Here is a 22,865-nt window from a genome sequence, read left to right as displayed (position 1 = left end):
ATTCGTTCTTGAGTCAAAATACTGTTGAAATGTTAAGATACCTTACCAGTGAGCATATTAAGGCATCTAGGATTTCGAACAGCCTCCTACTCAGGAGTGCTTGTAGGATGACGTAAAATGCGTCTATGTAGAGGGCACCCTAGGTTTTCGAACACACCCCCAGTGTGTCTTTTCCAACCATTGTTCAGGGGTCCAGGTTTTTACTTCTTTACACAGGAGATGGTAGATTAGAAGGTGTAACGTCCCTCAGTTATGTAATAGACACTCCACTAGTTGGAGCAGCAGTGTCTCTGCTCTATCTGCTGCTAAATGAGATAGATACCTGACCGAATAAAACTGGTGTGTCCAGGAGTTGCTTTTTCAAGTTTGGAGATATTGGTGCATAAAAAGGGTAAAATTGAGCTCTGATTTGGCTAAATTTCTATAAAGACGTGAAGAAAAACTCGGTTTAAAGCTCATGGTCGATGCCAAAATACTCCAGAAATATCACAGACTGATGCCCTCATTCTCAGCCTGGCTGGATGTGATGGGAATTAAGGACATTTAACTGGCAGAGTGAAGAAAAAATCCTCCATTACCAGAACAGAAAGTCCACGATCACACACACGGCCCGAGATTCTAATCTGAGATTCTAATCTGTCCTGAGAATTTATGTAGAAAATCCATCCAGCTCCACCATGTAAACTTTCAATCTTCTGCCGTCTGAGATTTCACTGAAGTTCCTGTTAACATCGTTTACGCTTTTTGAACCTGCGCTGGCATATATGTTTAGGTATCGAGTTTAACACCTACTGCCAACCGGTGAACAAGAAAAATATACAATATAAATTATACACTTACAACCGTTCTTGTCCCAGCATGGCTGTGCCTGTGATCACTGGTAAAACGTGCCAACCTTCATACAGACAGTAATGGAAGCCACTTGACCAGCTACGCCACCATGCCAGTCCACTTCGGGAAATTCATTTATTCGTTCATTGTCTGCTTTACCACCACTTGAATCTATTTAGGGTCGCAGTGGGTCCGAAACACTCTGGACAGGTCGCCAGTTCATCACAGGGCAAACACACACACACACACACACACATTTAGGGCAATTTTGTATCTCCAGTTAACCTGACTGCATGTCTTTGTACTGTGGGAGGAAACCCACACAGACACGGGGAGAACATGCAAACTCCACACAGAAAAAACCCAGACCACTTTACCTTGGATTTGAACCCAGAACCTACTTGTTGTGAGGCAACAGCGCAACAATCCCACTGTGCCAACATCCAAATTATTGATGCTTGATTGAATAAACTTTAGGCAGTGAGGCAGCAAAGCCCCATACGCTGATACTACCACCACCGTTCTTCACAGACAGACAACTATTGTTGTTAAGGTGCAGGTGCAGTGTCTTTTTACATTTAGTGGTTATTTATGGCTTTAGCAGATGCTTTATCAAAAGAAGTTGAAATTGTGATCATGTACTATCCAAGCAATTGAGCATTAGGGGCCTTGCTCAAGGGCCCAGTCATGGCATTTTAGCTGCCAGCCACTGACAACTGGCATTTTGCCAAAATTCGGTCACATGTGGAAGTCACTCACGGGGACGGATGCCAGATTCCTCCCCCCCCCCCCCAGTGCTTGGGACCAGCACTGAGAGTGTACTGACAAGTGCACCTCACATATTTAAGCTGTTCGAACCCTGAAATTCAAACCCTGGATTTCAGCAATAGCGGGCAAGAGTGTATTACCGCTGCGCCACCTAAGAGCCCAGATGGACACCAGATTCAACATCAGTACCTCTCATTCTAAACCTGCTGTTCTGGAGATGAAGGGAAGTCCTACGGGTTTCCATTATTTTGTCTATCTCCTGTAATAAACATCCAGGTTTATAGAGAGATGTACAGTAAGTCTTTATTGCAGTAACAATAAAATATAACAGATGCACAGAAATGCTGGAAAGTCCCAGAAACTGAGATAAGAGTGCTGTAAACATGGACAGGGACAGCCACTATAAACACGGACACGGCCGGTTAATCAGATAACTCATACATTGCATCACAGTTTCTCTTTAAGTGAAAAAGTCGGGTCAGATTTAAAGTGGAAACAGTTTTAAATTGGCGTCTGTGCAACGGTGCCAGGTCTTGTGTCAACCTGAGGTAGGCGTGAGATCATGCCGCCTAGTTCTCAGCCTCGCCTCTATAATACACTTTATGGCCATAAAAATGAGGACACCCCTTGTGATTATAGAGTTTATGTGCTTCAGACACACCTGCTAACAGGTGTATAAAATAGAAAGTCCAAGCCTCCAGCTTTGTGGCATGAGTTAAGTAAAGGTCTGAAATGCTCTTTTTACTGAATGGGCACAAATTCCCACAGACATTTCCAAGGTTATGGAAAGCCTTACCTTGCATTTTTTTGGAGCATTTGGATGGGGCAGTGAATGTCCATTTTATTTCGGGACAAATTGCCCATCTATCTATCTATCTATCTATCTATCTATCTATCTATCTATCTATCTATCTATCTATCTATCAATCTATCTACCTACCTACCTACCTACCTACCTATCTGTCTTTGTCTATCTGTCTGTCTATTGATCATCTTTCTGTCTGTCTGTCTATCTGACTATCTATCACTATCACGATCTATCTATCTATCTATCTATCTATCTATCTATCTATCTATCTATCTATCTATCTATCTATCTATCTATCTATCTATCTATCTATCTATGCTTATTGTTCATTTATCATTTAATTGTACTTTATTATACTGTATTAATTCTTTATTGTGTTTCTTCAGGTTTTCAAAACAAAAACGAGCCCTTACAATTTTTCAAACAGTATAAAATATTTACTATTCATTCATTCATTCATTCACAACATTTCATTTTATTCAAACAATTAAAGACGATTAAAGATTTAACGAAATCATTTATAAATCAGCTACAGTCACCCGTATTAATACATTAGCAATATAATATAGTAAACCATCAGTAGCATTCGTAACCTACACACACACACACCCACCCACACACCCACCCACACCCACCCACCCCAAATCCCAGGTAACACACTTACAGTACAGCAATCAATCTCATTCCCCCTTCACCCATTCATCTCATCAGATACAAAAAATCACATTTCATTCAGTAGAAACAAAGAAAAACGGAATAAATAGTTACAGCCTATTAAAAAAAAGTCAGTATTGGATGTTAGTCCTGCACAGCACAGCTGATGCTGGTAATAATGGTAACACATTTATTATAATAATAATACTAACAGACTGAGCAGGAACTGATTCTGGCTGAGCATTGCTTGCACATCAGACACAGCAGTTGAGTAAACGCAAACCTACCAAAAAAACAGCCCAGAATTGATTTCAGGTCCGGCTCAGATGATTCGAACCCGGTATGAAAACGTCCGTGCCCGCGCGGCTCAGTGTGCTACTTAGCAAAATAACGACCCGACTGAGACCAGTAACACCTCTTTGATCCGGACCAGTCGAGTCAGCTGGCGTATGTGTGTCCATCCTGTTGGTAGTCGTGTACGAGACGATGACCTCGTCAACATGTTCTCCTTCGTGAAGGATGAAAGCGTGTTAAAGGAAAGCGATAGGAACGCGTCCCTAACGCTACCTGGAATTTTCCAGGCGGAGTTTGTGAAATAGTCGAGCCACGGCTACATCGGTTCTTAAAACCAGGGCGACCCCGACCAGGACGAAGACGCTGCCCACGACAAACCCGCTGGCCTCGAACATCAACCTGCACACACACACAGACACAGGCGGTAAACATGACAGGGACGTATTATCGGAAACACCACATGATAAAAGCGTTTGGCTTGAAAGTGCCTCCAGCTGCACCGCTAATGAGGACGGATTGATCACTAATTTGCTGATGTTGATTAGAGATTTCACGTAGCGAGGTGCTAATTATCGGAGCTCTTTTGCAGCTGATTCATTCCCAAAATACCACCAACACAAAAATACACTACAATTGCTAACAGAGGTATAAAATCAATGATATAAGGCTCCGGTCCTGTTCAAGCATGACAATGATGTTGAGAAACTCCAGTGGCCTGACCCTGCCACCCAGCACCTTTGCCACTCCAAACCTTAAAGATCGATGGTGAGCCAGGCCTTTCTTGTCCAACATCAGCGCGTTAGCTCACAAACGTTCTGTCTGAATGCGAATAAAGTCCCACACACACTCCAAAATCTTGTTGCAGACCTTTTGAGAACAGTAGAGGCTTCGTATTAATGCCTGTTGTCCAACAAGCTGCTGTTGCCCCTGCTGCTCCAGAGCTTGAGTATTACGTGTACAGTGGAACCTCGATTTAACGGACCTCCATTTAACGGACAAAATCTGGAATACCAAACGTGAGCGATAGGATTTATTTTGTCAGGAGGCTCGCTTTGTTCTCACCTTTTTGTCTGTGTTTTATGCTTAATACTTAGTTCTGCACCAGTGCTGCTCCAGTAGGGTTAGTTTAACACACACGGTAAATGAAATTTCTCCCCAGTAGTTCAGTACACCAGTTTTAAGATTTATTTACAGGTTTTACATGACACATTTTATCAGCTCCACTTACCATAAAGAAGCACTTTGTAGTTCTACAATTACTGACTGTAGTCCATCTGTTTCTCTGCATGCTTTGTTACCCCCTTTCATGCTGTTCCTCAATGGTCAGGACCCCCACAGGACCCCCACAGAGCAGGTATTATTTAGGTGGTGGATGATTCTCAGCACTGCAGTGACACTGACATGGTGGTGGTGTGTTAGTGTGTGTTGTGCTGGTATGAGTGGATCAGACACAGCAGCGCTGCTGGAGTTTTTAAACACCTCACTGTCACTGCTGGATTTTTTTTAAACACCTCACTGAATATCCAGCCAACAGCGCCCCGTGGGCAGCGTCCTGTGCCCACTGATGAAGGTCTAGAAGATGAGCGACTCAAACAGCAGCAATAGATGAGCGATCGTCTCTGACTTTACATCTACAAGGTGGACAAACTAGGTAGGAGTGTCTAATAGAGTGGACAGTGAGTGGACACAGTGTTTAAAAACTCCAGCAGCGCTGCTGTGTCTGATCCAGCACAACACACACTAACACACCACTGCTGAGAATGATCCACCACCTAAATAATACCTGCTCTGTGGTGGTCCTGTGGGGGTCCTGACCATTGAGGAACAGGGTGAAAGCAGGTTAAAAAATGTGCTCCCCCCTTTTAGTCCATTAAATCAAGGTTTCTTTGTATTTGTTAATTTAATTATTTCTCTAGGTTGTGGTTGACATTTTCAGAATCCACCAGATAAGTACAGTGGATAATGAGAGCTAGGTGGACTGAATGCAGTCCGGACGGTTTCCTTACTGATCGGCTGCTCCAAATTGCCCCTATAGGTGCTAATAAGTAAATGAGGGGGTATTTGGTGCCCTCCGAAGGAATGGTCTGTCCACCAGAACTGGACCATACATTTCATTTCAGCATGACATTTAGGCTTGGTCACTTAATGCTCAGTTAAGGTAGAACGTAAAGGGTTTAAGGTGTGTGTGACTTACTTGGGTGCGAATACTTTCCACACCATGAGGTGCCTCCTCAGGATGGCCGCAGCGCACACTGACGCCAGGACCTGTACACACACACACACACACACACACACACACACACACACACAAAGTTAAAAGATCCACACACACACACACACACACACACACAAAGTTAAAAGATCCACACACACACACACACACACACACACACACAAAGTTAAAAGATACACACACACACACACACACACACACACACGTTGAGTCCGACATGAGAAGATATCGTGTGTACCTGTGCACCGGAAACGAACAGGTAACGCGCCGCCAGCTGCAGTAAAGCCGAACCGAAGTGCTGCGGGTTCTCTTGCAGCCGCATCTCCATGGCAACCTCGTCCCCATCCTCTCCTCCGGCCAAGCGGCCGGTCCGAGTCCCGCGCTGCTCGCGGACGAACGGCCATAAGAGCAGCAACGGGCAGCTGACTAAACACAACACACACACAGGAGGTAGAGAAACTTCGACTCAGGACATTTTGGCATCGACAAATCTGAACCTAAATGCAGCGATCCATGCCTGAAAGTGTTGCAGCGCTTGCAGGGCGGATGCAAAGCAGCTCTGCAACAAACCGCGGCCTGAGCAATGCGGAAAAAATAATAGCTGTGGTCATTGCCGCAAAAGTAGTGCAACTACTAGGTTATTAGGTTAATGAGATTATGTTTTCACAAGGATATTATTGGTATTTAAGAACTTTGTTGTTTTCTTTAAATAAATCAAAATGTTTTACAAAATGTCTGTTTTTACTTTTTATTTCTTTCTTCTTTGCTATGTTTTGGAAAATCGCTAACAAACAGTGCTCGGATGCTACAGCAGACTATTACGTTATGGGCTGGGTGGCTACACAGACAGGTGTTCCTGCCTTGCACACAATGATTCGGGACGAAACAGGATCCACCGTGACCCTGACCATAATAAAGCTGTGTCTGAGGCAAGGATGGTCGTGTTGAGGCTGCAATAGCGGCCTGTGCTGGCTGGTCAAGGCGCCTGCACGAGAGGTAACCGATGAAGGAATCGGATCGGACAAGACTACTTTGGCGTTGCCACCGGTCGGCTGGGCGCCATCTAGCGGACATAATTGGCAGTGCCTGCAGCAGACACGGGATGAGCGGACTATGTGGGTAAGGACCCTGACTGGCAGATAGAGAGGTGCCCGTGCAGAATGCATAGGTGAAAAAAGGGTTCGGCGCGGGTCGGCGCCTCCTCACCTACAATCAGGGATCCACCAGCAGAGGAAGCCAAACTGACTACGCTAAACTGGGAGAAAATGAATGAAAAAAGGCTTGTGCTCTCTGGCCATTGTTACGAAATTGGCATCACCTGGCACGATCATGGCGATGGTTTAAATTTTTCGTCTCATCTCTGGTCATAAAATTAGCAATATGCAAAAGAAAGTAAATGTAAATAATCAAACATGTATGTGTATGTCTATATACATATGAGGCTACCTGCAAACATGATGTGTGAGGCGAAGGTATTCAGGGTGACGAGCGAGGCGGGCAGCACGGTGCCCGTGTGGCCCTGAGGGAAGCCCACGAACGCAGAGCCCCACTGGATGGACGGGAAGGTCGGGAGGTGACCCGTGGCATGGAAGAACTGAGAGGCAGCCAGAGACCATAAAACCACCGGAACCCACGGGACGCTAAACCCACCTGAGGAAAGATCAGGAAACAAGTGCAAAGGTAAAAATGACGGTCACAGAACCATGAGGATATTTTATTACTTAATTTATCTATTTTTTATACAGAAATGAAGTTTTATAGTGCAAAACTGGGATTCCTATCTGGTGGCGACTTTATTAATAACAGAAAATGCTAAATACTGCCAAAGATTTAAAATTCTGCATGATTTTGCACATTAAAATCCTCCATGAGGTCAAATTTATTTATTTATTTATCTATTAGGATTTTAACGTCATGTTTTACACTTTGGCTCTGTGCAGGCCACCAAAATTCCATCACGTTAAACCACGTCTTTATGGACGTCACATTTCAGTTGGAAACCTGTAATTGGTAATAACAACAGGGACGTTGTAGCCTAGTGGTTAAAGTACTGAACTAGTTTTGTTTGTTTGTTTATTAGTATTTTAACGTCATGTTTTACACTTTGGTTACATTCATGACAGGAACGGTAGTTACTCATTACACAAGATTCATCAGTTCACAAGGTTATATCGAACACAGTCATGGACAATTTAATATCTCTAATTCACCTCACTTGCACGTCTTTGGACTGTGGGAGGAAACCGGAGCACCCGGAGGAAATCCACGCAGACTTGTGGAGAACATGCAAACTCCACACAGAAAGGTTCCAGACAGCCCCACCTGGGGATCGAACCCGGGACCTTCTTGCTGTGAGGCGACAGGGCTACGCACTAAGCCACCGTTTCTGTTTGTGCCACCCTACATGATGTAAAAAGCTAGAAAAATGGGGTCAGTGACATCACCGTGTCCGTTTACCCTAGTTCCTTATTACTCTTCGATTATAAACTTCCTACTTTATGCTACTATGTCAATTCTTCTAAGTTATGGACCGTTTCTCCCTGCATATTACAGATACAGTGATGTACAGTCAGACACCGGTAGCTGCCACTGTTGGACCCCTGAGCAAGGCCCTTAAACCTCAATAGCTTTAACTGTATCCAGACACTGTCAATAACTTAAAAAAGCCAGACATTAAACATTAAAGGGATTCCATTTGAATAAATTATTAAGAATACACTAGATTACCAAAAGTATTTGGACACCTGACCATGAGCTTGATGGACATCACAAAATAGAGTGACCTCTGTGTGATGTGTGTGATGTTGGGGAACATGTGCTCATTCAGCACTGATGTTGGTCAAGAAAGCCTCAGTTGATGTTCCAGTTAATTCCAAAGCTGTACAGTGGGACTGAGGTCAGAGCTCACAGTTTCTTTGTGCACAGGGGCACAGTCATGCTAGGACAGGAAAGGGCCTTCCCTAAACTGCTGCTGCAAAGTTGGAAGTATACAATTCCTTAATATAATTGATTTTTTACACCTGCTAACACCTGTTGTGGCTGAAACACATGAATTCAAATCTTAGAAGGGGTGTCCCAATACCTTAGTCTCACTTACTGGTTTGGTTGGACTGGTTGGACAGGGTGCTGGACGCAGCGTGGACGTGCAGAATCGCTCCGGCCTGCAGTAACAGCAACAGGAACACCAGTGCGATGCCCTCCGAGTGCAGCAGGAGCAGCCCGAGACCCATCAGTCCGCACAGCATCACCAGGGGGGCCGAGTAGACGGTCCCCAGACCGTACGCCTCCACGGCGGGCCGGTCGTCCGCCCTGGCCGCTTCGGCCCCTCCGTCCTCCAGAGATCTGCGTATGCGCTGGTACAACTGCGGTATGAGGTGGTGAAGCTCGGCTTGTGGGCTGATCCCGGTGCTGGCTCGGTACCTCGGAGCGGGAACAGCGGTACTGCGGGAATTCGTGGGCGCCCGCGTTTGCAGAAACACCATGAGCGGGTCGAGCCAGAGCAGCAGCACGCCGAGGCCCAGGAGTCCGAAAGTGAGGCGCGGCAGGACGACCTGCGCTAGGCTGATCAGCTCTGCCAGGTTCCTGAAGGTGTCCTCAGGGGTGGCGCTGACCGCCCAGTGCAGGCCCGTGCAGACGGACGCCAGGGGAAGCAGGAAGCGCGCCGTGAACACGGCCACGCTGGCGCAGTTCAGGTTTCCGTAGTGCCTCAACCAGCGGTGTAGCAGAAACGCCCACGCGGAAAGCGACGCCAGGGAGAGGGCGTAGTGCAAGTTGCGCATACGGCTGTCCTGAAGCCTGGAAAGTGCCGTCAGGAAGGGCGAGGGCTGGCAGGCGCCCTGTTCCTCCCTGCAGCTGTGAAACGATGAGGACAGATAGAGGCTCCCGGACAGGATGCCCACGCAAACAAGCAGGGCGCCGCTCTCCCGTCGGACTACGGAGCTCGGCAGCAAAGGCGGCGCCGTGATCCCAGGAGGCTTCTGAGCATCTGGGGGGGGTGCGGGCGCCAGCGATCCGTCCCAGTTGAGGCGAAGTGGGACGTACAGACCCAACGTGAAGAGCAAGAACGTAACGACTTGCCCTTCGTAAATGACGTAGCTATCCGACAGCAACGAGGCGCAGCGCAGGAGCAGGATGAGCAGCGGCGGAGCCAAGAGGTGCCAAGGAGACACCTTGCCACGTGGGCACACTTTCCGAGCCCTCCACAGGAAAAGCGCTTCGGAAAACATCGCTGCGGCACCCAGACACCACGACGGCTCCACGCGGCCCGAGGAGAGAATCTGACCCGCGGCTAGGGCACCACCCATCGCCAGCCCGGCAAGCACAGGAGTCTTCAGCACGGCGTCCTGGAGGACCGCGTAGGACAGTTCGGAGACGACGTAGCACAGGACGCACGCGACGCCCAGGATGAGCAGACCGGCCACCATCTTCAGAGGGTTAAAGCGCGCCCACGAGGCGCGGCACGTCTCCCTGACGGACGTTAGGTACTCCTGCATGGAGGCAGTAAGTTCAGGAGGGGCGGGAGCGCCATCGTGTGCTGAACTCAGGTACTGAGACGACAGCCGGGAGAAGTGAGCGCGCAGGCGGGATAGACTGTCACCCGGGATGTCGTTGGCCATCGCCGAGTAGGTCTCCAGGAAGCGGTTTACCTGTACATGAGGGTCAAGAGACATGGATGTATCATAGGGCTGATAGAGAAACATTCCTAAGGTCTTGGGTTCGAATCCATGGTTCTGCTCACTGTCTGTGAAGGGTTTCGCATCCCAGCCCAAACGTCCAACCTTCTACATATGTGCAGAAGGTGAATTTGGCGTATTTTACTGCCGCGCCACACAAATGCCACTCGGAGGCGCAGCAGTAACATACAATAGTGCTCGAAGGTTTGTGAACCCTTTAGAGTTTTCTATATTCTATATTCTTCTATATTTCAGATTGTCACACAAGTCCTACAAGTAGATCATTTATTTATTCAGGTTTTAATGGCATAGGTGTCATGTAATTTATGACCAGGGCGACACAGTGGCTCGGTGGGTAGCACTGTCGCCTCACAGCAAGAAGGTCCTGGGTTCGATCCCCAGGCGGGGCGGTCCGGGTCCTTTCTGTGCGGAGTTTGCATGTTCTCCCCGTGTCTGCGTGGGTTTCCTCCGGGTGCTCCGGTTTCCTCCCACAGTCCAAAAACATGCAGCCAGGCTAACTGGAGACACTGACTCGTCCTGTAGGTACCCGGCCGCTAGGATGCATGAACCAGTGCATCGTAGTGCCGGTCCCAAGCCCGGATAAATAGGGAGGGTCGTGTCAGGAAGGGCATCCGGCGTAAAAACTGTGCCAAATCAATAATGCGGATCACGATTGTGGGACCACCTCGATCGTCGTGTTTGCTCTATGGATCCGTCAGGTGTCTACGCAGACATGATTGGCTGTGTCTGAGGGACAGCGATGGCCGAACAGCCTAGCCGTTGTGAGGTGCACCCGACAGTGCACTCTCAGTGCCGATCCCAAGTCCAGAAAAAATAAAGACGAATTCGTCAGGAAAAGCATCCGACATAAAAACTGTGCCAAATCAGGTACGAGAACCAGAACGATCTGCTGTGGCAATGCCTACATACTGGACCAGCCAAAAAAATAAATAAAAAATATTATAGAGCTTGTTTTTTCCATGTATGATCGGTCTACAATGACCAACCCATGGCTAAATAAAAATACTGACATTATTTTTGATTATTATTACTAATAAACCATGCTAATATGAGACTGAAATATCTATAATGTACAACCCCAAATCAGAAAAAGTTGGGACGGCATGGAAAATGCAAATAAAATAAAAACATTATTTGATGTCAGACAGGATGAACCTGAGATATTTCGTGTTTTATCTGCTCAACTTCATTTCATTTATTAATAAACATCCATTCCTGCATTTCAGGCCTGCAACACACTCCAAAAAAGTTGGGACGGTAAAGCATTCACCACTTTGTAATGCTGCCGTTCCTTTTCACCACTTAAAAGAAGCTTTGGCACCGAGAAGACCAAGTGATTTAGTGTTTCAGCTTCTATTTTGTCTCGTTCTTCCTGCAAACACGTCTTAAGATGTGCAACAGTACGGGGTTTTCGTTGTGGCATTTTTCCTTTCAAAATTCTCTACGGGGGGGCAGGTCAGGAAAGCACGCAGGCCAGTCCAGTACCCGTACCCTCTTCTTCCACACCCATGCCTTTGTAATGTGTGCAGCAGGTGGTTTTGCATCATATTGTTGAAAAATGATCTCGATGTACTTTTCTGCATTAATGCTGCATCACAGAGTGTAAATTACCTTTGCAGAGGGCACGGACACGCCCCCATGAGACGAAAAATAAGACTAAATAAAAGCTGAAACACTAAATCACTTGGTCTCCTCGATGCCAAAACATCTTTTAAGTGGTGAAAAGGAACGGCAACATTACAAAGCGGTAAATGCTTTACTGTCCCAACTTTTTTTGGAATGTGTTGCAGACCTGAAATGCAGGAATGGATGTTTATTAATTAAATGTAAGAATTTTTCTGATTTAATTTCTGTAATTAAAGTACAACCCAACATAAATAAATGATTAAAATGAGATATTCTAAGGCTTCAAACTGATACCTCAAGTGTCTGTGTGACCGAAAGTTATGCTGTTTAACGTTTAATAAGAAAAACCTTATAGATTTGTACAGTTTCTGCAGGTCTCACCTGTTTGACGTTGATCCACAGCGCCTCCACCTGGCTGAGACCTGTAGGTGCACCCGTGGAGCTGCTGAGAGGGAAAAGGGGCAGTAGAACTTGACCCACGTTACTGTACGGGATGGGAACCCCAAGCAGCAGAGCCAGTGTAGGTACCAGATCGGTCTGAGGCACGACCTCCGGTTCCACCTGCAATCATATCATGTGATATAATACTTCAGCTATATTTGGTCCATGAAAAGAGCAATTAACAGCCAAATTTGCATAGAGTTCTCATACACAAAAGGTAAGGGGGGTCAGGGAAGCATGGAGGGGGCAATTTCTGTTCTGGAAACCCCAAAAAAACCAAGTCTACCTCTGAAGTGAGGTGGAAATGCCAAGGTCTAAGCTCAGGAGCTGAAGTGATGGAGCCTCTGCAGTAGGTAGATTAGAACTGAAAAATCACTTGGTGTTTTTAAGGCAATGCTGAAGACATACCTTTTTACTCTGGCGTTCAAAACCGGTTGTGGCCCCGTTACCCCTCGCCCCACCTTCATAAATAAACAGGCTTCATATTAACAACAGAAGGACGTCTGTAGGACTCTCACCTGGGAACCGGGTTCGGGGAACACCGGGGAGCCGCTGTAAAGGAACAGCCCAGCATCGGTCTCCTTCTGACTCTCTCCTCCGTGATCGCCAGTGTCCGTCATGCCGTGATCCCCCATCACCAACAGCAGGGTGTCGTTCTGCAGGTGATCGATCACTGATCTGTGGTCAGCAGTGCATTATGTAGAGAAAATGAATTAGGTGCTGTGATTTCTTGGTCCAAATATGGGAACAACGCTAATAAGTCATAAATAATTAATAATAAAAAAATAATAATAGAGCAAATTGGTTTTTATCAGCCAATCTAATCCACTGATGCTTGTACAAACCCTGATTTGATCGAGGAGAGCCGGATCACCACGTGCCCACCCCCAACACGTGTCCAACTTGACTCCATGCGACTCCCCTCACCCAGAGAACCTGTCCGACCTTCCCTCCCTCAAACACGGCTAATTTTGTTGGTGTGGAGACCCAGCAGGTCGCCAACCTAGGGCCAAACCACTGCTCTTCTATTTATTCGTTTTTTTTCTTCCTTTTTCATCCAGTCCAGTTGTGGTCAATTGGAGTTTATCTCTCTCTCATTGCTGCTGCTGCCCTCACCTCACCCCCGATCGAGAAGGTTCGAGGCTGTTACGCGCCCCTCCGACAGGCTTGCAGCCGCAGACCGGTCAGCAGAGGCTGCACTCACACCAGCTACAAGGATCCCCGTTTCGGCCGTCGTCCCTCCCCCTATAGACACGCGGCCAATCGTGTGTCTGTGTAGGCGAGCGGTGGGCGTCTCAGCACTGGTGGGCACCACTCGAGCGCCCCTGCTACTGTAAATTGGAATGTTTTTGGCTGAACTCCTAACATTGAGCACCGTTATTAATCAACACGTCTAGCGGCCGCGGTCAACACTGACCTGATGACTCCGTCCATCTGCGTGAGCTTCTCGGCCATGGCGGGATGGTCGGGGCCGAACCTGTGCCCGCAGTGATCGACTCCCAGGAAGTGAGCGATCAGCACATCCCAGTCGTCTCCCTCCACTAGGACAGACACGCAGAAGTGTGAAGATCTATTTCATCTCATCAGTCAGAGTTGAAGCTCATTTGGAACCGTTCCCCACTTCTCCACCACAGTAAAACACATTTTGCAGGGGTGGATGTGAGAACTTGTGATGTAAGAAGCTCGACGGTCGTTTATACCACGCAAACAGGGAAAGGCATTTTCAAAGACTATTCAGTAATGTACAGAAGACCTATAATTATTGTATTAATATATACACCGATCAGCCATATAGAAGCACTTTGTAGTTCTACAATTACTGACTGTAGGTCATCTGTTTCTCTGCGTGCTTTGTTAGCCCCCTTTCATGCTGTTCTTCAATGGTCCGGACCCCCACAGGACCACCACAGAGCAGGTATTATTTAGGTGGTGGATGATTCTCAGCACTGCAGTGACACTGACATGGTGGTGGTGTGTTAGTGTGTGTTGTGCTGGTACGAGTGGATCAGATACCGTGTCCACTCACTGTCCACTCTATCAGACACTCCTACCTAGTCGGTCCACCTTGTAGATGTAAAGTCAGAGACGATCGCTCATCTATTGCTGCTGTTTGAGTCGGTCATCTTCTAGACCTTCATCAGTGGTCACAGGACGCTGCCCACGGGGCGCTGTTGGCTGGATATTTTTGGTTGTTGGACTATTCTCAGTCCAGCAGTGACAGTGAGGTGTTTAAAAACTCCAGCAGCGCTGCTGTGTCTGATCCACTCATACCAGCACAGCACACACTAACACACCATTAACACATTACACTAGACCCATAGCACAGCTGGGCTGTGTCTGAGGAACTTGAGGTGGTCCAGGTGATTCCAGGAAGCCTGATTCATCGTGACCTTGACCAGGATAAAAAAAAAAAATGGTAAAGATGAAAACCCTACAACCGATACTCACTGGTTGGGAAGATGTTCTGCAGGATTCCGTTGTCCACGGTGTGCAGGTCCTTCACGTTAAAGGAGGGGAACGGAAGGGAGCGGTGGAACTTCTTGGGGAAGAGACTGTCCCAGGTGTCGTCGCCCATAAAGACCACTCGCTTACCTTGAAACACAACGAGAGAACGGAATAATGTTAGTCTGAGCGGAACTGCCCTGAATTTAGGACCCATTTCCAGTACCTCACTGCTCGCACAATCACCGCCACATACATGCTGGCTAAGAAGGATGCTTCTTCCAACATATTTTGGCATGAAACATGTAGAACTCTCTGTATTACGCTGCCGCTCGTGCCAGACAGTAGGTGTCACTGTTGCAGCAGCAAGGAATTGATTCCCCATCTGACCTTTCCTACTTTTTAACCAGGCTGGTCGCACCATTGAGTCTCAAACACAAGACTACTGTGCCACCCTAGCACATTTGTTATATGCATTTTCTCCCCTTTTTCTCCCCCTTTAGCGCGTCCTCTCATGCTTCCTCTCTGCCTCTGCCGATCCCCGCTCTGATTGAGGAGATCGAGGCTAACCCACGCCCCCTCCGACACGTGGGCAGCAAGCCGCATGCATCTCATCACCCACACTTTGACGAGTGTTGTGCCACCTAGCGTTGTGTGCGGAGAGACACACCCTAAGAGCACTCCTTCCTCATCTCTGTGTAGGCGCCTCTAATCAGCCAGCAGAGGTCGTAATTGCACCAGTCTGACAGAGAGACCCCATCCGGCTTAGTCCCGCCCACCTGAACAACAGGCCAATCGTTGTTCATGTGGCCGCTCAGCCGGCAAAGTAGAGCTGAGATTCGATACGATGTATTCGAGATCCAGCCCTGGTTGCAGCGTGTGTTTTTTACCGCTGCGCCACCTGATGGCTTCCAATATGGCCATTTTTTGATGTTAGCTTTGGGTTTGAATCTCAGCGGTGCTACTGGCCTGTCTAGCATCATGATTGCCTACATCTAAGCAAAAAAGAGGGTTGGCAGAAGACTTTAAATGGATTCCTGCCCTGTGCTCACAGCGACCCTGACCAGATAAAGCTGGTTTAGAAAACCCACCCCGTTCTCACCTGCCTGCCCAAGCTGGTGCACCAGATTATCCTCCAGCACGGCGCTCGAGGCGAAGTTGTTCCCCACGTCGATGAAGGTGGGCAGGGATCCGGTGGTGAAACCCTTGATCCTCTGCATGGTGGTGGTGGGTGGATCCGCTCTGAAGGTGAACAGCCTGGACTGGGACGGCCGCGACGTGGTCATCTCATCCAGCACGGGCAGCTTGTTCTCGAACGCTCTGGGCGACGGGTTCCCCGGGTCGTAGCGGGTGAAGTCGGCCTTCAGGGCGTCCACGATGAGGACGACGGCCCTGCGAAAGCGCGGCTCTTTCGGACAGAGATCTGGCGTCCGCTCGGCTCCTGGAAGCAGGACGTCCTCGCAGGTGCTGGTCCGGTTCACCTCCAGCCGTACCAGGAGGAAGCCGCCCACGAAAAGGAAAATACCCACATAGAACACAGAGCAGATCCAGAGGAGAAGCGCCAGGATGGAGAGTCTCTTCATTCTGTGGGAGGTTCAGAAAAAACACAATTTATTACCAACAAGCTGCTGATGGGAATATTAAATGGTGCAGAAAATAAAATGTTTAGTCATTTTAAAGATATACAGTACAGACAGGTGTACACAATATGGCCAAAAGTATGTGGACATGCCTTCTTCTTAGTATTAAGGTGTCTCAGCCACACACACACACACACACACTTCATCCCTTGTCTATGTCAGGTCCATACAGACATGGAATTAAACTCCAGCAGCCTGCACATTAAGGGATGAATTGAAATGTTGATTGTGAGACAGTTCTCATCCAGTGCAAGTTCTTGACCTCACAAACGGTCTTTTGACTGGCCACATGTTCCAAAATCTGACAGAAATGCTTCACAATGGGGTGGGGACACTAATATTTATGTGTGAATGTATTTAACACATATTTTAAAGATACAATATCTATCTATATTGATCCAGTGGGCGATAATGAAGAACAAGACACAAGACGAGAAGTTTGTAGACTAAATCGACTCATTGAATCGGCTCCTAAATGATCGAACTCGGAGTCGATTCCCACATTTCTGGATACGAACAGCAAAATAAAAAACATTAGGTTGTCTATACAAACAATTTTATTGTTCCCAATGCTCATTTTAACTAACCTAACCATGATAATAATTACACTAGTTATAAAATGCTAATAAATAATCAAGAAATTGATGCGGAATCGACTCTAGGAATGACTCTAGAACGAATCAGAAACTCGAATTTCTGAAATTAAACTGATCCCATTTATAAAATAATGATATTTCACAGTTTAGTTTTATATCGAGGTATAAGAAAATAAATCAATATTATAAATGTTTAACTACAAGTGAAAAACAGAAGCCTCATATACTATGTGTGTGGTCCTAATGAGTCGAGTCTGCGTTACCAGGAATCAACTCCCAAAGAGTCGATATTCCGATTGCATGTTTTGACTCCCTTGGAGTAAATTCCCATATACCAAGGATTTATACATAAAAACTCGAGTCTCTAAAATCGAGTATCGAGTCGATAATACTGTACAGGGAATTATGTACGAGTACTGACTCCTAAAGATTCGATTCTCCGACACCAGGTATTGAATACGGCAGAGTAGGTTACCAAAGAGTCGATTCACTGATGTCGGGTATAACAAGTCTCTAGATGAAATAAATGAATCATCAGTGTGTATTCTGTATTTATTGCTTTTAACATAATTTTGTGTCTTATATTTAATTTATACAATGGAGTAAATTATGTGCAATCGATTCCACATGACATTTAAATCAAGATTTGAATTCGAACAGCCCAAATTATCCACTACGTTAGCTATGAACAGCTCTTCAACTGTTAACTGTGATCCAAATTATCAATTAAACTCCATCTGTAAGTAAATAAAACTATTAATCATTACATATCTCAGTGCATTAGATGTTCATGATGAGTACCTGCACCTGATGCATGCTTTACTGACCTTGCAAATCACTGGCTCTCCTCCTTCTTCACCACAAATCACCAACAACATCCACTGTCATAAAAGTTCAAAATCAGTGATAAAAAAGCATCTACTGCCAGTCTAATTAAAGCCTGATTTTGGTTTGTAAACTCTGATAAGTTACAGTAGCTAACGACATTGACACTGATACCCTGCACTGTACTGTGCTGCTTTTTTCCACACCCGTATTCTGGCAATCCTGGCCTCACCTCCTGTGCAGTGATTGGCTAGTAGTTAGAACAAACAGACCGCCATTATAATTTACAGTAGCGTTTGAACAAAAATAAAGACATATTTTAAAATTAAATAATAATACAAACAAGTCAAAGTAACGCGTAGTAACTTTAGTTAGTATATTACTTCACTATTGTACAATAAATAGCCATAAAATCCGTTTCACTGCACGTCCCAAATCAAACAATATGCACTACATGTGCACCCTACTTAGGGGGCCTCACTAATGTATTTAAACCTTCTGAACAGTATTTGAAACACAAAGCGCGTTTAATAAAACATTCAATTTATTGTAAATAAACAACGTTTGAATTGTGCTGAATATAAGTGTACATGATAAACTTCGTACTTTGTGGTAAACAATAATCTAACCGCTATTTGAAACACAGCTCAACACTGAAGTAAATTGACCAATCAGAGCGCTCCAGCGGTATAAATAGACCAATCCGAGTCTAGAAGGCGGGATGTTTTCAGAAAACGGGTGGAAGTACAACGACTAATTTTTAGGCGCATGCGCAAACTAATGTTCAAACCGACGTGCTTTAAAGGCTGTGTCTCAAATAGCCCCCTCGTCCCTATTCCATATACACTTAAAATATTTCCTACGTGGTTTGGTTTTATTTAGACTTTAGATTTTAACATACTGCTCTGCTTTATATAAGCAAATAAGAATACACATTACGTTAAAAAATAATTTATAAACCAGAAATCTACTTACACTAGTACACTACGTAATGAACAAAGTGTGGATTGGGATACATGTCTGTTTTAAACGTGCCAGTACAGCGGTGAATGCAGCCAGCTGTTCAGTGTTTGTATATGAAACAGCAAAAGCAACCACAAACATAAACACACGCCTGAGGGTTTTAATGTGCTTTTTAAGTGTTATATCAATAATATCATGTTTATTTTGCCAATTGTAGTAGTTAGTTAATTTTTTACTTTGGAAAACTAGTAGGGGAATATTAATGGCATTGCACTCTTGGACATCTACAAGAAAAGCAGCTTTTCTGTCCATGTAATGAGCAACAAACTTTAGTTGAAGCTTAATATGCATGTTTGAAGCAGGGGCTTGCTTCTTACACAAGTTTCTCCAAGCCCATCGCCGATTAAAGCTCGCTTGACTGTGAACTGCATCACGTTCCTGCAGCTTCTAATTCATTGCAGTTGTGTTGTGTTGGTTTTTGGATTACGTCTGACCATCAGGACCGAGTTTTCTTCCAGTATGAGGTGACAAGTTTGGGTTTCCTTCCCAACCTTGACAAAAGCACCTCTGTTTTATGTTTCTGTAACAAGTCAAACTAGACTGATTTATTTGGGCATAGAGAAGTCACCAGCTGTAGTTGTAGGCATGTATGTGAGTAAGGAAAAACACATTCATCTAGGGTTTTTTGGACAAAGTAGTGGGCTATACGACCAGAAGTATGTGGACACCTGATCGTCAGCTTGTCGGACATCCTATTCCAAACCACGAGTGTTAAAATGCTCTATCGTTTTTGGCATCATAGTATTTGCAGCAACAACAGCCTTCACTTTTCTGGAAAGGCTTTCCACAATATTATGAAACGTATTTGTGGGAAAAAAGACCTGGCTTGCGATCAAAGTTCTGATTTATCTTAAAACTGTTTACTGAAATTAGGGTCAGGGCTCTGTGCAGGCCACCAAAATTCCATCACATTAAACCACGTCTTTATGGACGTCACATTTCAGTTGGAAACCTGTAATTGGTAATAACAACAGGGACGCTGTAGCCTAGTGATTAAAGTACTGAACTAGTTTTGTTTGTTTGTTTATTAGGATTTTAACGTCATGTTTTACACTTTGGTTACATTCCTGACAGGAACGGTAGTTACTCATCAGTTCTTAAGGTTATATCGAACACAGTCATGGACAATTTTGTGTCTCCAATTAACCTCACTTGCACGTCTTTGGACTGTGGGAGGAAACCGGAGCACCCGGAGGAAACCCACATAGACACAGGGAGAACATGCAAACTCCACACAGAAAGGACCCGGACCACCCCACCTGGGGATCGAACCCAGGACCACCATGCCGCTCCACTGAACTAGTAATTAAAAGGTCACTGGTTCACTGTTGGGCCCTTGAGCAAGACCTTTAATCTTTAATTATATAGACAATATACAGTCACAGTACTGTAAGTCACTTTGGATAAAAGCGTCTGCTGAATGCTGAAATGTAACTGGTTTTATACACCTGTTAGCAATGAGTGTAGCTAAAACATCCTAAATCAACAATTAGTATGGGGGTGTACATGTTTATCCATTTTCACGGCACGATGGCTTAGTAGGCAGCACTGTCATCTCACAGCAAGAAGGTTCTGCGTTCGATCCCCAGGTGGAGCGGTCCGGGTCTTTTCTGTGTGGAGTTTGCATGTTCTCCCCGTGTCTACGTGGGTGTCCTCCCACAGTCCAAAGACGTGCAGTGGGGTGAATTGGAGATACAAAATTGTCCATGAGTGTGTTTGATATTAAACTTGAGCTGATGAACCTTGTGTAATGAGTAACTACCGTTCCTGTCATGAATGTAACCAAAGTGTAAAACATGACGTTAAAATCCTAATAAACAAACTCATTTTCACAGAGGAAAAAAAAACAGATCTGAAACAAGGCAACAGAAACGTCGACATCTAAACATGTAAACGTGGTATGGATGTCGTCATTCTTTAAAACAAGCAGAATAACACAGCTGTAATGCAAAACTAACCAGCATGTGAAGCATCCAATACAGAAATGAATTGAATGTTAGAAGCAGAAAACAGTTCTGGATGTAAGAATGTTTTAATTAACATTTTATTAACATCAACCAGCAAAAAAATTTTCTTTATCTGAGCAAACTTGAAGAAAAAAACAGCACAGGCCAGTTTAGACCCCCCCCCCATCTGCAGTCATGTAAATGATTTTCATCGCTTCACCCTTCAGTTCTTCATCTGTCCCACCCCCCACACTGGGATGGTTAAGTCTCTCGTTTCCTATAGGGTGCTCGGCGCTCTTCCTGTCCTGTTTGTCATTTATTGGCTGGAGGTGAATTCCTGTGTGGCAGGTTCCTGCCCCGCTTTCATCTCTACCTCGGCTTCTGGAGACGCCTTCAGCGGCCTGGAGATCTGATTCTTAGATAAAGTACCATAGATCGCCATAGCCTGAGGATACAAATAAGGGGACATTTTATATTTAAAGACGCAGTAAACATTTAGTGTTTATAAACATTTTGTAAACATTTACTGACTGTAGAAAGGTTCTGTTGCTCTGTACAGTGCTGTCCGTCACCACTTAATACCCTATTTATCAATCAAAAGTGACCCCTCAAGTGACCTCTACTTAGTTGTAGCCTAGTGGTTAAGGTACTGATCTGGTAATCAGAAGGTTGCCGGTTCAAGCCCTACCACTGCCAGGTTGCCACTGTTGGGCCCTTAAGCAAGGCCCTTAACCCTCAATTGCTTAGATTGTATACGGTCACAGTACTGCAAGTCATTTTGGATAAAAGTGTCTGCTAAATGCTGAAAATGTAAATGTACTTGCCAGACAGTGTTTGTAATGTGGTGGTAACATGTGTGGTGCTCTGATTTAAGTGTATCAGATACAGCAGTGTTGTTGGGATTTTTAAACACCACAGTGTCAACCGAAAATATAAAGAGATTAGCATCCCGTCATCATAAACTGTCCACTGACAACCAGTGTAGGGTTCCTAATAAAGAGGCCTGTACATTTAAACAGCATAAAAAACCACTAACACTGCTGCACCAGCACAGCCTTAGCACAAGGGTTTGTATAATAAAAGCCCAATACAGACTCTCTTTGAGATTCGCTATCCCTCCACTCACGCACCTCTACCAGACAGCAGAGGTCGCATTTCTGCAGCGCCAATGAAACCCCGTTAACCTCCCTCCCGGAGACACGCCCAACATTTGATGAACCCGGTTGCTTTTGGGGTTACCCCATAAGGTAATGCACACCCGGTTTGGGAAACAGGACTTGGGAGTGAGCCGTACTGACCTGTGTCACCATGCTGGAGACGTCTCCTGTGTTGGATGGCAGGATGATGGTGTTCCCCTCTTTGGCCAGGTTGGAGAAAGCTGAGACGTACTGTTCGGCCACGCTGAGGGACGCCGCTGCATTTCCGTTCTGATGAACAGACATATGAGGAGCACCATCACATCACAGTGAGTCTCAGTCACATGGTGTAACACTACACTAACTTTTCATTCATTTTCATCAACCGCTTTAGCCTGGTCTGGGTCGTGGTGGTTCCAGTTTACCCAGCAAACACTGGATGCGAGGCAGGAATACCCCTACCAGGGCTTCTGTTACCTCCCTCCTCCTCTTAAACATAGCCAATCATGTCGATGTAGACACTCACTCGTCTGATAGCACTGCTGAGATTGACTAGTGCACAATGAGGAGGAAAGTAAAGGCACGAAGTAAAACGGCTAAATACACTCGCTAATCTGTTGTTCTTTATCTGAACTTACAGATTATTTGTTTATTCTATGCTACATTTCCAATATATGTTTTGTGATTATTATATTGACTTGTGACTTGACTCGGACTCTAGCCTAAAGACTCGTGACTTGACTCGGACTCTAGCCTAAAGACTTGTGACTTGACTCGGACTCTAGCCTAAAGACTCGTGACCTGACTCAGACTCTAGTCTAAAGACTCGTGACCTGACTCTCTAGTCTAAAGACTCGTGACTCGACTCGGACTCTAGCTTAAACACTCGTGACTCGACTCGGACTCTA

General features: G+C 45.6%; 2 protein-coding genes across 2 annotated transcripts in view; both read right to left on the bottom strand.

The window, feature by feature from the left end:
• Positions 1–3,058: 3,058 nt before the first annotated feature.
• Positions 3,059–17,876, bottom strand: pigo (phosphatidylinositol glycan anchor biosynthesis, class O). Its single transcript, XM_063014237.1, has 11 exons — positions 17,855–17,876; positions 15,894–16,375; positions 14,798–14,941; positions 13,767–13,890; positions 12,868–13,027; positions 12,290–12,469; positions 8,686–10,234; positions 7,035–7,238; positions 5,827–6,014; positions 5,550–5,620; positions 3,059–3,754 (listed from the first exon to the last, which is right to left on the bottom strand). Exons 2-11 carry the CDS (start codon positions 16,372–16,374, stop codon positions 3,625–3,627), a joined length of 3,231 nt encoding a protein of 1,076 aa, XP_062870307.1. The 5' UTR covers position 16,375; positions 17,855–17,876; the 3' UTR covers positions 3,059–3,624.
• Positions 17,877–20,901: 3,025 nt separating this feature from the next.
• stoml2 (stomatin (EPB72)-like 2) overlaps positions 20,902–22,865 on the bottom strand; it is a 6,564-nt gene continuing 4,600 nt past the window's right edge. Inside the window, exons 9-10 of the mRNA XM_063014039.1 lie at positions 22,120–22,248; positions 20,902–21,266 (exon numbers count right to left, since the gene is read on the bottom strand). Coding sequence (XP_062870109.1) covers positions 21,138–21,266; positions 22,120–22,248 — 258 coding nt within the window. The 3' untranslated portion in view covers positions 20,902–21,137. The remainder of the gene's footprint in view (positions 21,267–22,119; positions 22,249–22,865) is intronic.

The sequence above is a fragment of the Trichomycterus rosablanca genome, chromosome 18 (genome assembly GCF_030014385.1).
Source record: "Trichomycterus rosablanca isolate fTriRos1 chromosome 18, fTriRos1.hap1, whole genome shotgun sequence".
Taxonomy (NCBI): domain Eukaryota; kingdom Metazoa; phylum Chordata; class Actinopteri; order Siluriformes; family Trichomycteridae; genus Trichomycterus; species Trichomycterus rosablanca.
Note: the sequence above shows the minus strand (reverse complement) of the source record. Positions and strands in the feature narration are given on the sequence as shown.

What these genes read in the sequence shown, in the direction of transcription:
- pigo (XM_063014237.1), bottom strand. Translation starts at nt 16,374, where the DNA reads ATGAAGAGACTCTCCATCCTGGCGCTTCTCCTCTGGATCTGCTCTGTG. An exon ending in TCCCCGAACCCGGTTCCCAG is followed by an intron (nt 12,470 to 12,867) that starts GTGAGAGTCCTA and finishes ATATGATTGCAG; the next exon opens with GTGGAACCGGAGGTCGTGCC. An exon ending in TGTTCGTTTCCGGTGCACAG is followed by an intron (nt 5,621 to 5,826) that starts GTACACACGATA and finishes GTGTGTGTACAG; the next exon opens with GTCCTGGCGTCAGTGTGCGC.